Raw genomic sequence first — 13,081 nt, 5'->3', positions numbered from 1 at the left:
AGGCTTATGTTGTGCCTGTTTCCAGAAGAAGGCAGAGCAGACCCTGGTGGCTGAGCCACAGATTTGGCTGGCAGCTGGCAGTATGATGCATCCTTTCCACACCTTCTGTCCAAGAAAGCATTTTACGTAAGCTGATTTCCACCAGAGGCTAAAAAGAGATCCCTCTCAGAATTGAAAGAATATTGTCATTCCTTCCATATGGCACGCACATTTATTCTAAATTACCTCAGTCTGGAAGCCCCAGGAGACATTTTCATTGTAATCAAATGCAGTAAAATACAGAAATGAGTGTCTCCAGTTGAACAGTGAGTTTTGTATTATGTAAGGAGTGCAAATGGAGACTAATAATTCACTGGATGCACATGAAGAATTTGAGACTGGGCTAGGGGGAGAGAAACAAAATACCTGGCACTAGTGGCACATTCTTGCTCTGGGTCGGCCAGTCTTTTGCATGTTTGTATGTCACTGCAGGAATTGGTGCATTTCTTACAGGTGGACAAATTCATTATGTTTTATAAAGTTAATCAGTCTAATAGCCTGTTTGATTCATATGCAAACATAAGAATACAATCAGACTTACACTTAGGACATGTTAAGTGTCTTTTGTTAATGTTAGCTAGGAAAACTGAAGAGCCCGGTAGTAATCACAATCTATTTGAACTACTGCTTTGAATTAAATGTTTCTTTTCAGTTATCTAGGTTGGCTATTGGGGTTCCCACTGAAAGAAGAATTGTGCTAGTGAAATGTTGACTTCTTTCCATATTTAGAAGTAGCTCTCCGATGTTTTGGTTTTAGAGGCAAAGTCTTGAGTTATTCTCCACATGAGTCCCATGAACTTTGTGTTCTTTCCTTTTCCCACCAAATTGCCAATACTTCCAAGTCATGTCATGCTGAAAACTACTTTGATGGTGATCCATACCGAGTATCGAGAGACTCTGCTTGTTTTGTGGGTTCTCACAATGATGATGTGATTTGTGAAAGCAATTGGGAAAAGGGGAGAAGCAAACCAAGGGCCAGAAATGATGCCTTAAAAGGTGTCATTTCAGTGTTGCCGAACTTCAAGGGAGGAAGTGGGAACTCTCACAGCAGGAATCCACAGGTGCTCATCTTCTGCTATTTATTTGATTTCTACCAGAGTATCTTCACCTCCAAAGTCAGAATAATGCGGGCTTCCACGGGATTATATAATAATGATGCTTAAGAATTTTAGTTTGAAAACAGTGCCCTTCAGAGTAGACATAGTCCTATAAAAGTTAAAAAGTTACAATGTGCCTAGTCCATAGAGCACATCCAACAAAATCTTAACATTCTTGGGACTCGCCAAAGAACTGCTATTTAAGTCGAGTCTCAGAGCTGTCCTCTTGAACCACTTTTCAGAACAAGCATCTTGGTATTCTTTTTGTCTTGCTGTGGTTCTAGTTTATTAACTATTTGCTAAGCCATTGACCTTCGCTCTCTGACCAGTAGAAATTGACTGTGCTTTAGCCATTGATCAGCCATTGATCAGTCCCCAACAGTCACGTCCGTTTCTCTCTCTGGTACCAGGAAGGGCTAGCCTTACGATTGTGTTGGTGGTCGGGAGTCTGTGACAGTTCTTCATTAACTGAAAGGAAAAATACCAATAAATACTGTGGAGGCAGCTGAGTGCCACTGGTCATTTACAACTCCTCAGGCATTATTGGCCAGCATTTCTACCCTGGTGGCCCCAGCAAGTTACAGAAGTCATCAGAGCAAGTCCTATTGCAGGATCTCTCCTTTCCTCCTCAACCACTCCCAAAAGAAATATAAATGCTGATTTCTAAGGAGTGGTCCTGGTTAGAGAGGGCAACCTACTACTGTAATAAAAGGTGTTATATGCTAAGTATATTTTATATTCAGTAGATTGTGTTGATTAAATGTATTAAGGCTCCCACATTCAATAAGCATTTATTAAACGTGTCTATTACCCAAGACCCGGGGATATGCAAATGAGTAAGACAGGGACTCTGTCTTGTCCCTCCCCGCCAAAAATGTGTTTGGGTGTTTGTAAGTCTTTAGACAAGTCAAATCAGTCTCCTTTTTACCTTTTGGCATCTTTGACTGAAAACTGAGTGTCAACTTTTCGCCTCTTACATACTCCTTATCCCCTTAAAATATAGCTTCAGTTAAAGCTACTGAAATATTAAAACTTATCAATGATGTCCTAATTACTAAATCTGGTGGCATTTTCCAACCACCAGTTTTCTCCGCTGTAGCATTTGACACGAGCCCCCTTTCCATGACACCCACCCCCAATCATACTCCTCCCTTTGGCTTTTATTATATATCATCTTTCTGTGTATTCTTATCTGCTCCTGTAGCTTCACTTGTTACCTCTCTGGCAATAGCAAATTTGAACTTTAGCCCTGAAATCCTGACAATTATCCTTTGAGATCTTCCTGGTACATCCAAAAAAAAAAAAAAAAATCTCTTCCTCACCACCACCAACATGCATAACTGAAACTATTTTTTACTCTTAAAAGTTTATTTTCAGAATTATAATTAATCAAATTATCCAAGCTGGAGACAAGGAGTTCATAATCTCATAGGAGATAATGTATTTTATAGAATTGAACCTAAAAATGTTCTTTTTGGTTCCCACGTCAAATCCCAGCAATTTATTCTTTGCCAGGCACTTTATATGCCATGTACTCTAGGACATGATCACTCTCTCTGAACTATTCTGATTCCACACTGCTTGTCATCTCAATTGAGAGAGGGTATATATGCATTGGATGGTAACAGGTCTTAGGTTACATGAGGCTCAAGACTTAACAGCTAATGTTTCTTGATCACTTATGTGCCAGACACCGTGAAAAGCCTTTTCTCATTTAATTCTTGCAATGAAATTATGTTGTAGTCACCATTATTATTCTTACTTTACAGGTGAGCAAACAGAGGCATAGAGAAATCAAAATGAGGCAATTTGCCCAAGATCGTAGAAACTGATGGATTCAGGATTCAATCCCAGGCAGTCTGACTCCAGAGCCCACACGCTCAGCCACTCAGTTTCACTGCCTTTCCACGTAGATTATTGCTAGTTCAAAGGTATTGCTTGAGATAGCTCATGCCTTAGATTATAGACTCACTGAAATATGAGTAACTTCTTCTCTCTTATTCTTAATTACTGAAGGCTAACTGCACAACAGGTGCTTTGAATGAGGAGCCAGGATACAAATTCTAGAGTGACCTGAATAATGACGTTGAAAGAAGAGAACTAGAAAATGGAAAGCTAGGAGAGAAAGCAAGAGAAAACCCATCATTCCTCAATGAGTTATATCTACCAAGTGAACCAAATGTCTGTGCCAGGTGCAATGAAGAGAGCTAGAGAAATAATTTATCCTTCTCCTGAAAGAGCTTGCAATTTGTCCATCATTTCATTTTAATGGGTCTGTTAAGGACAGTGCAGAGACTAGACAGGTGAGATTAGCCAGGTGGCCATGAAAACATCTGAGTTTGTAACTGTAGAATATTCTGCAGGCCATAAAGTTTTCCTTCTTGGGCCACAGGTGAAGAAATGTAATCTTCTTGACTCAGAGCTAAGTCTTTATGCAGAGGAATCACCATCATCAGTAATTAGCCCTGTTACAGAAAGAGATTGATCGAGTCCCTTCAAAACTTTTATAAAATTCTTGCCTTGTTTAATTCTCACACTGTTGGCTCTCATGTTGGTGATGTTTTATTTGCCTGGGCCAAGAGGATTCCTCCATTCAGCAGATACCTACTGAACACCTACTCTGTGTTCAATAATCCAGGGGTAGTGTTTTGGCTGAGAGGGCTAGCTCTGGAGCCAGACAGCCAGGGTTCAAATCCTGTCTCTACCATTTTCTCGGTGAGTGACCTTGGGTAATTGACTTAATTTTAAGTAAATTTTATATAATTAATTTTATTTCTAAATAAAGATCAATAATTTTATCTTTAATAATAGCTACTGGATATATTTTAATAATAGTTATTATAATGACACAAACACTGCCTTCTTAGAATTTATAAGTCAGCAGGGGTCATAATGACCAACAGTTGTTCAGAACAGGCACTGTTAAGAACCTTACGTGTATTGCCTCACTTAATCTCCACACCAACCCTACAGCTGTGTCCTGCTATTATTTCTATCTCACAAGTGAAGAAACTGAAGCTTCAGGAGATTAGGTAGTGTGGCCATTGTTACAGACCTGGAATTCAAACCTCCATTTGGTTTGACTCTGTCATCTGAGATCTTAACAATTTCACTCTGCTAACCCTTAACTTACTCTTGACTTTTAGAAATGCTTATCTGTTTCATTTTGGATTGCTGACTATCAAAACATATGTATAAAGTTCAGTGAGAGATGCCTAGCTGCACTGTACATTTTCCATACTTTAGTTAACTGTTTTAGAATGTCAGTTGCTGAAGACCAGAACCTGATCACTTACCTGACCTTATTTTATTCTATTTTACATCTAGCTTCATACAAAAACTTTCAGGCATTCAAGAGACACAATTTCTTTTCCATAGTGACTATTTTTGGCAATGTTGGTTATCTTAGCAAGCAATTTGTTCATGATCAGGGTGATAGTATTTTGAGCGGCACCGAAAGTAGCAGTTTAGGAATCTCAGGACTTGGGGAGATAAGATAATCAAAACTTCCACCCGAGGAGAGGTGACATGTCCCTGGCAGTGGTTGGTGAAGGGTTTGGTGATGGAAAGTTCAACACTCAGACCTCCACCTTAAGAGCTACTCCTCAAGGCAGCTGACACAGATTGAAGAGTGCAGGATGTTAAAGAATTTTCTTTCTTCCTTTGCGAGAAGATTGATGTTCTCTACATACTAATTAAATTTACATGCACCATTACCTCCTAAGCCTTGAAGTATGGGGATTAATGATGAATGATTATGATACCGTCACATGCTTTCCATCACATCTTAAAATGCCTCTCTTGTCTGCTGGACTAGGGTTATGAGGTAGGCAACATGACTTTCTGTTTCAGGACGCAGGAATCGGGGGTTCTGTGAACACACTAGTTTATCTGTCAACGTCCCTTTCTTTACAGCGACAAAATAGGAATGATTACACTTGCCATAACCCTGGTTGCAAGATTAATGACATGACATTTGACCATCTGTTTACAGTTTTTAAGTGAGAGCTGCTAAATAGAGATTCAAACTGGTGATATCTTATTTGGGGCCAAGTGTTCTCATTTGCCCTCAAACTGGAGAGAAGATATTATTACTTGCCCTTAGGAAAGCAGCTACAGAAAGAACTATAATTTTAAAAACCACATGTTCTCAGGGGTTTTTTAATAAGAAAGGAAAATTTGGAATTAAAGGGATCACATCCACATAAAAATGAAAACATGTCTAGTCTAAGGTTATCTGCTAACACTGGAAAATGTAATCAGGAAAAAGGATACACAGATCCCATTGGGAGAGGAGGGAAATATAAGCAAAGGATGGTTTGAGGAGGGGTTTTCAAATTTGTTTTTAGTACTTTAATGACATCATCCAACTTAAGAAATATTATTGGTTTTTGATATTGCTAAAATAGCTATTAACCTCTCATATTAATCTAACATTTGCTGGGTACATTATTAACACATAGTCTATCAAATCACAGTGCAGTTTCATTCATTTCAATTACAGCGGAATAAACAGGCTCAATCCAGGACCCAGCTTCTCATGTCCCAGTCACTTTAAACTTCCTGAGGGTTTCGTTTCGGTTTGGTTTGGTTTGGCTTTGTTTTTTTTTTTTTTTTAACCTTAAGACCCCAGTTTCATGGTAAATTTACATCAAGCCATTAAATATCTATGAAGGCTTGACATTTGCCAAACACTGTGACAGCACAATGTTGACACATTTCCTTAGTAGAAGTTCAGTGGGTGAGTATTGTGTGCACACACACTCACAGGAACACACGGGCACGTGCGCACACACACACACACACCTGTCAGGTTGAGATGGCAGACCAAGAAACACGTTGTAATGTTTGTGAATCTATCGGCCTGAGAGACACAGACAAGCAATCACATGTCCCAATTGCTGACTCACAGTTCGCCTGTCTGCGAGGGGCTGCAGTTAAGGGCGCCCACGGCGGGCCTTCAGAGCCTAGCACGTCATCCACATTGCTGCAAAGATCAAATTTTGCCATGTTCACCACGGAAGATATCTTAAGAGGGGTGCGTATTGAGAAGCACCTACATATCAAAAAGGTGTGTGGCTCCAGGCCTCCCAGAAAAATGGACGATACACGGACTTGTTCCAAATGTGTGCCATGGGAAAGGACTCTAACCCCTGCCGTGTGTGGCTTCTCACTTACCCTCCATCAGCTTGATCCTGAAGTAGGCAATGAGAAGGAACAGCAGCAAAGTCACGGGCAGGAAGATGCCAGAGAGAAGGAACCAGCCTGGGAGCTCCCTCAGGAACTCAGACAGTACGGGGCTCATTGCCATATCACACAGACCACCGATCCCCACCAACCCCTGGCCGGCGGGGTTCGCACTCAGATGAGGGCAGCTTCGCTGAGTCCACACTTGTTTTCTTCTGGGGCTCTGGCCTTTGCTCAGCACATCTCAGTGGAACTTTTTGTGGACTTTGCTCTATTTAAACAGCCCCATGAATTCTGAGAGGATTGCTGGCAGGTTACTCTGTAACTCAGCTACAAAGTGTCGAGGAATTGAAAGGTGATTCTCCCAGGCCATTCCAGAGATGAGTATTTATCTGGCAAGGTTGGGAATGACACCAGGAGACCTAAATTTCTTTGTATTCAGTTTATCTGATATGAAAAGCACCTGACTTTAAGCAAACCTCCTTGTTGTATATATTCTACCAATATATGCCCAGACGTAGGAAGAATTTTTCCTACATTTTCTAAACTTCAGAGAAAATATTAATTAGTAGCTATGTTAATGTACCTGTGTCGAGAAAAAGTGAATTTTCCTTCATACATAGTTTATACAACTAATAGCAAGGAAGGGGAAACAATTTTCTTTCCGTATGTAAAAACTCTTCCTAATATGTCCTACTCCGAATGCTTTTCTGGGAGGTATACTGGTTTATTCAGTTATTCAACAAAAATTTAATTCTACTACAACCCAACCTCTTGACCAGATGCTGGATGTACAAGAAAACGCCATGGTACCTTCCCTCTGAGAGTGGAGGCAGACAGAGAGAGAGAGAATGGCCATAAGACATAATGGTGGAATGGATGGTAATACGGGCCCTGTTCCTTCTTGCCCCAGTACATCAGTTTGTGCTTGCTGCTTTAGTAGCTGGCACTCTGAGCTGTTTCCTGCTCGCACAGTCCTGTGGCCCACCCTTACCAGTAGAAGGTGCCCCCTGAACGATGGTGATGTGGCTGCTGTGGTAACTACCAAGTTTCTGGGAAAAGGTGAAAAGGACAATAGACTATGTTGATGCTGGTTTATAAACTGAGTTGAGTTGCCATCCACTGCTTTAGTGAAAACATTTTGAAGATACTGGTCTACTAAAGTAAAACCAACTAAAAAATCCTTTCTATCATTAAAAGGCCTCCTGGAGGATTTGGAGAACTTGGGGAGGGAGATTGGCAGCCACCTCCTTGGGCTGATTTCTCTTCTCATGTTGTCACCCTGTTCCCCATGGCCACTTGGGTGAGTGGCTGCCCTATGAAGGGCATGCTGCTGTCAATGCCTCCTGCATTTTTCCATCAAGGGTTCTGCATGGCCATGCAGAGTCTTAGTCCCAGCTGTAAAGTCAGCGCCCTAATGTATAAAACAATAAGAATGGGGAGGGTCTCTGGGATGCCCAGCTGGCTTCCTAAGCAGTAAACAGCAAATAGATTTCTGTCCGATCTGCCCCTACGTATTTCATATTTTACGCTATTGTAAAGAGCGTTGCTTTTAAAATTTCAATTCCTGATTGTTCGTTGCTGGTATTAAAGGTTTTCTTAATTTATTAAATATATCACATCACTGGGAACTTTTAGAAGATTACATATTAGGATTTGTTAAGCACCCTTTAGAGCTTAAGAACTTTTATCAATAAAGACTCTTTTCCAAATTCACACTGGTTGCTTGGGTTAACTAGGCCTAGCAGGTAGAAGGATAGAGATGTTTGAAACACTGGTAATCAGTCTATTTGATTGACCAGAATTTGGGGTGGGGTTCCATAGAGTGTGCAATACGTTACCATAATGACAGCAGATTCTTTACCTAGCTTTTTACCATGTGGTGGGTGTAATCATTGATGTCACTGGAAAATGTACATGTGTCAAAATAGAGGGACATGTTCCATTTGGGGTTAAGTTCTCCTGTTGACTTCCTTAGTGGTGAATGAGCCCACTGTTGATTTACATGACAGTTTACGGCACAAGCGATTGCAGATGTTGGTGTGAGTCCCTAGGGAACTACTCTTACACCACCTATTATGCTCTTAGTGACAGCTGGACAGAAGCCTTTTTTAGATAACTGTGACCTATTGAAGGTGATACCAGAACCACCAGCCTCTGATTTGGATTCTCTATTCATCTGAATAAGCCATAAAGGATGACTCATTCCAGTGACATGGTGCAGAGCAGTGAAGGTTCTGAAGTCCGTCAGTGGAAGGTGCCAAAGTGCTGTTGACTGATATCTGGAGAATCAAATCATGTACAGCTGCAAAACCAATACCAAAAAAATAAATACAAATGAAACTAACAAATTTTAAATGAAGTGCTCTGATTTAATTGTATGGGTGATGTTTTGCTGATGAAGTACTGCTCACTGTAAATGTAGTAAGGACTGCTCCAGTGGGGGCATTTTGGGTAGGAAAGTCTTGTTAACTGCCCTTCTGAACTTGGCTCATTAGCCCATGTCAATTAAAGTAGTATCACTTGGCACCAGTACTACAGTCAGCACAAAAATAAGGGCTCTGAAATCGTGTGGCAGTGGTAGGTTATAAGGTACCCTTTCAATAAAAAGATAGACATGGAAGTGACAATGAAGAATTTAAATTCTTTGTGAACTTTGAGAAAAGGTCCGCAGGCCTTCATTTATTCATATTTCAAGTAACAAATATTTATTGAGGGTTTAACATGTGCCCTGGAGGCACTGATTCGGGGCTGTGAACATAATCATGGATGACAAAGTCCCTGTCTTTGTGGAACTTACATTCCAGTGGGTGTAGTAGTATACACCCCAGGGAGTAGTAAAAACACTTCCCATATTCTATCTCATTATAGTCTTATAACAACGCCTTTGAAGTGAGCACCAATTCTATAAAGCCCACGGAGCTTTCATAACTCATCAGTGATCACGCCACTAGAAAGTGACACAGTTGGAATTTGAACCCAGACCCCAAACACTTATCCATTATATTCTACTGCCTCTCAATCTCCTAGAGATATAGTGTCAAGTCAGGATAAGTGCTCTGCAGAAAAAAAAAAAGAAAAAAAAGCAGGACAAGGAGAGAAGAGACTAACAGGAAGTGTTACTTTTAGGTGGATGGTCAGGGAAGGAGTACTAGCCTGATAGAACTGCTGTAACAAAATACTACAGACTGGGTAGCTTAAACAACTGAAATTCATTTTCCCACAGTTCTGAAGACTGGACGTCCAAAACTGAGGTGCTAGCAGGGCTGGTTTCTGTTTAGACTTTTTCTCTCTTTGGCTTGTAGATGGCTGGTTTTCTTCTTGCTGTTACCGCACATGGCCTCTTCTCTGTGCTTGGGCACCCCTGGTTCTCTTCCTTTCCTTATAAGGGTACCAATTGTATCGGATTAGGGTCCCACCCTTATGACCACATTTAACCTTAATTACCTCCCTAAAAGGCCCTATCTTCAAATATACTCATATTGGGGGTTAGGGCTTCAACATATGAATTTTGGTGGGGTAATCAACTCAGTCCACTACAGAAGATTTCTCTGAAAAGCAGACTTTTGAGCAGAGTCTTGAATGAGAAGAAAGATGGAGCCATGAGCATATTTAGAAGAATGGAGTTTTAGGCAGAGAGAACAGCAAGTACAAAATTCCTGAGATAGGAATGTTTTTGGTGTGATAGGAGATGCAGAAGTAGGCCTGCTGTGGCTGGAGCACATTGAGAAAGGGGAAAATTGGTAGAAAATACACTTTTGAGAAACTCTGATCTAGAAACATGACAACACTGACAGTCGCTCAAGAAAATGTGCCCACAGGGTGGTCTGTGAAACTAATTCTACCGCATTTTATTAGGCATTGCTTGGAAAATGGTTAAATAAATGTAGAGAATACTGGGGTAAGATGATTTCTTTACTGCAAGGTTTCTTAGAGCCTTTAATTTGGTAGGGCGCATTGTGAATCCCCAAGAGGAATACAGCATGAGTCTTTCCCAAACTTACTGGACCATTGAGTCCTTGTTGCTGGGAGAATCTCAGGAGATCACGGTCTGCAGAACATGCTTTTGGGTATCGGCCATTAGGTAAGAAGATTTGTCTTGGTGCTCTGAGTATCAACCCTACCCTAAGTATCAAAGTATAGGATTGGTATTCTTAGGTAGGGAATGGTGGATAGGAATCAAGTTATTCTGAGAAATTATGGGGCTTTTTTACTTCAGTTTTTGTGAATTGTACTAGCACAGACTGGCCCCAACAACTCAAGAAGCATGAACATTGTCTGATTCATTAAAGTCTCCAAGTATCAGCCCATCTCACTTTGCAAAGTTATTTTGTTTATAGGAAAAAGATCTTGTCTCATTCATGAAACTCTTTGCAAGTTTATTTTATTCATGGGAAAATGGTCATTGGAACATGCCCACCTGACACAGTTTCTTTGTAATCCTGTCTTATTTGGGGTGGTGATACAAATTAGATGTTTCTCTTCATTAGCAATGAGCTGTGACAGGAGTGGGTAGCTCTCTGGGAATAGTATAAGGATGAACGTTTGCACCCCAGGGTCTCCAGGGAGGGGAGGGCACTTTGACAAACCAAAAATTACTTGTTACTTGAACATGTTTAGAACATCAGAGATGGAAATTCTGTTCACTTCAGCGTTTCTCTCCATTCACCCATTATGCTTTTGTCAATCAACATGACCAAATAAGATATAAAATAACCTCTTATTTTATATCTCTCATATAAATAAGAGATAAGAACAGAGACTGATATATGCTAATTTGAGTTAATGAAGTTTAAATTTCAGCACCCCTCATTTGCCTGGACCCTTCCAAGACCCAGGGAGGGATACCGAAAATATATACACGTGGTGTTCGTTTTTGTAGAGTTTGCAAACAAAAGATATATTAGCTGCAATAGATATCTCTCCACTCCAGATTCCCATCTTTCACACTCTTTATGGCAGGAAGTGTTGGAGCAGCCTTGGAAATTTTGGGGACAGCTCTAGGGGGGAAGATGAGTTGGGGACACATTTAATTTGGCTTGGTGGAAAGTTTATGTGTTTTGCAGTTATTTCTGTATATAGTTAAGTTGTAGTTAGCTGTCGTGGTGTAGCAATGACTTTCAGGGGTACTCATACCACCCCCCCTGTGCTATAATTCTTTGCATTGTGACCCAAATTTTCAGGGGCAAAAGGTTGTATCACAATTTGAACATGTCCTATGCACTTAACTTCAGAAGTATGTGGGAAGTGGGAGAAAAATAGGATTTGAAATGTATGGGGCCAGAAGCTGCTGTGGAAAATTCTTCCAAATCTCATGCATGTAGAATTATAAGTGGAAGATTTGATTTTTATTCCTGCTCAGTCAAGATGAAAGTTCTCTCCTGCAGTGTATACAGTTATAAACACAATATGCATTTTGGTGTTAATGGAATAGAATAGAATTTGTCAGAACTCCTGTGTCTGAGGATAAAAACCATCAGCAATAATACTACAAACAGTAAGTACATCTTTGTGTAATGTTGCACATTTTAAAGATCCCAAAGTACTGGGTTACATTTTAGGGTGTATGATAGATCTTGTCTTGACAAAGTGTGGCAGTTCTGGACAAAAGAGAGTACTGAATTGGGACCTGAGGAAACCCGTGTTCCAATAACAAAACTACATGTATTTCTGAAAGTTCCAAGTGTGGAATATCAGGGAAATTTGATTTTATGGTTATATAGCACAACACAATATAATGGCAATTAAAAACACATTTAATTCCTCTTGGAATTCCTTAATTTCAGATTATTTTTGTGTGTTTCAAAATGATGGATTATACCAAAATTCAAATATGATGAGAGGGAAAGTTCCCAGTAGAGGCCAAAATAAAAAACTGAAGGATTGACAGAAACTCCAGAATGTAAAAAAATTTGCTTGGGCTTCCCTGGTGGCGCAGTGGTTGGGAGTCTGCCTGCCGACGCAGGGGACGCGGGTTCGTGCCCCGGTCCGGGAGGATCCCACATGCCGCGGAGCGGCTGGGCCCGTGAGCCATGGCCGCTGAGCCTGTGCGTCTGGAGCCTGTGCTCTGCAACAGGAGAGGCCACAACAGTGAGAGGCCGGCATACCGCAAAAAAAAAAAAAAAAAAAAAAAAAATTTGCTTGTCAGCTTTTTAAAATTTGTAATTTATTTCTTTCCTCAGTCTACGTAAATATTCACTTTCATCCAGTTTTTTGTGTTTGCAATTTTGTATTTTTTTCTCTGAAATAGGGACCTTCAAAATGTATAAGCTTCAGACCTGTATTACCTGGGTCTGCTGCTGGGTAAGAGGAGGAATGTTCCAGAGGAAGAAAGCCTGAGACGATACTAGAGAACCTTGCTCTAATTTCTCTGGTTTATGCTTCTTGCCGTAATTTCAGGAGGCTGACCCCTTCTCATTGGTCTCTCTGGCTATTTGGAGGCTCTTAAAGGCAGTTCTAATTTAGGGGTGGTGGTGAAAGTGATTCTGCAGACTCTATGTCAGAGACGAGCTTTACCCAAGCAAGAATTAAATTTAACCCAGATATCATCAATTGATTTTATGGGGTTTTTTTTTGTAAATTAAGACTCAGCCTTTTCCTGCAATATAATATTATGCTTAAATATACATCCCGGAGAAGATAATCCAGTGTAATGCCATTACACAGGTTTATAGCTGACCTTTGAAATCTAAATCTAAATTTTCTTTGAGAAAAACCCCACAATTTTGTTTCTATTTCCCTTTAAAAAAAAATCCTTG

At 40.4% G+C, this 13,081-nt stretch overlaps 1 protein-coding gene across 1 annotated transcript; it reads right to left on the bottom strand.

The window, feature by feature from the left end:
• Window positions 1–1,500: 1,500 nt before the first annotated feature.
• SMLR1 (small leucine rich protein 1) lies at window positions 1,501–6,583 on the bottom strand. The gene is made up of 2 exons (XM_030760355.2): window positions 6,315–6,583; window positions 1,501–1,604 (listed from the first exon to the last, which is right to left on the bottom strand). The coding sequence occupies exons 1-2, from the start codon at window positions 6,445–6,447 to the stop codon at window positions 1,519–1,521; spliced, it is 219 nt and encodes a 72-aa protein (XP_030616215.2). The 5' UTR covers window positions 6,448–6,583; the 3' UTR covers window positions 1,501–1,518.
• Window positions 6,584–13,081: the final 6,498 nt, after the last annotated feature.

Source organism: Delphinapterus leucas, chromosome 12 (genome assembly GCF_059928025.1).
Source record: "Delphinapterus leucas isolate spDelLeu-1000000601 "Yukka" chromosome 12, BTC_Dleu_Yukka2, whole genome shotgun sequence".
Taxonomy (NCBI): Eukaryota; Metazoa; Chordata; class Mammalia; order Artiodactyla; family Monodontidae; genus Delphinapterus; species Delphinapterus leucas.
Note: the sequence above shows the minus strand (reverse complement) of the source record. Positions and strands in the feature narration are given on the sequence as shown.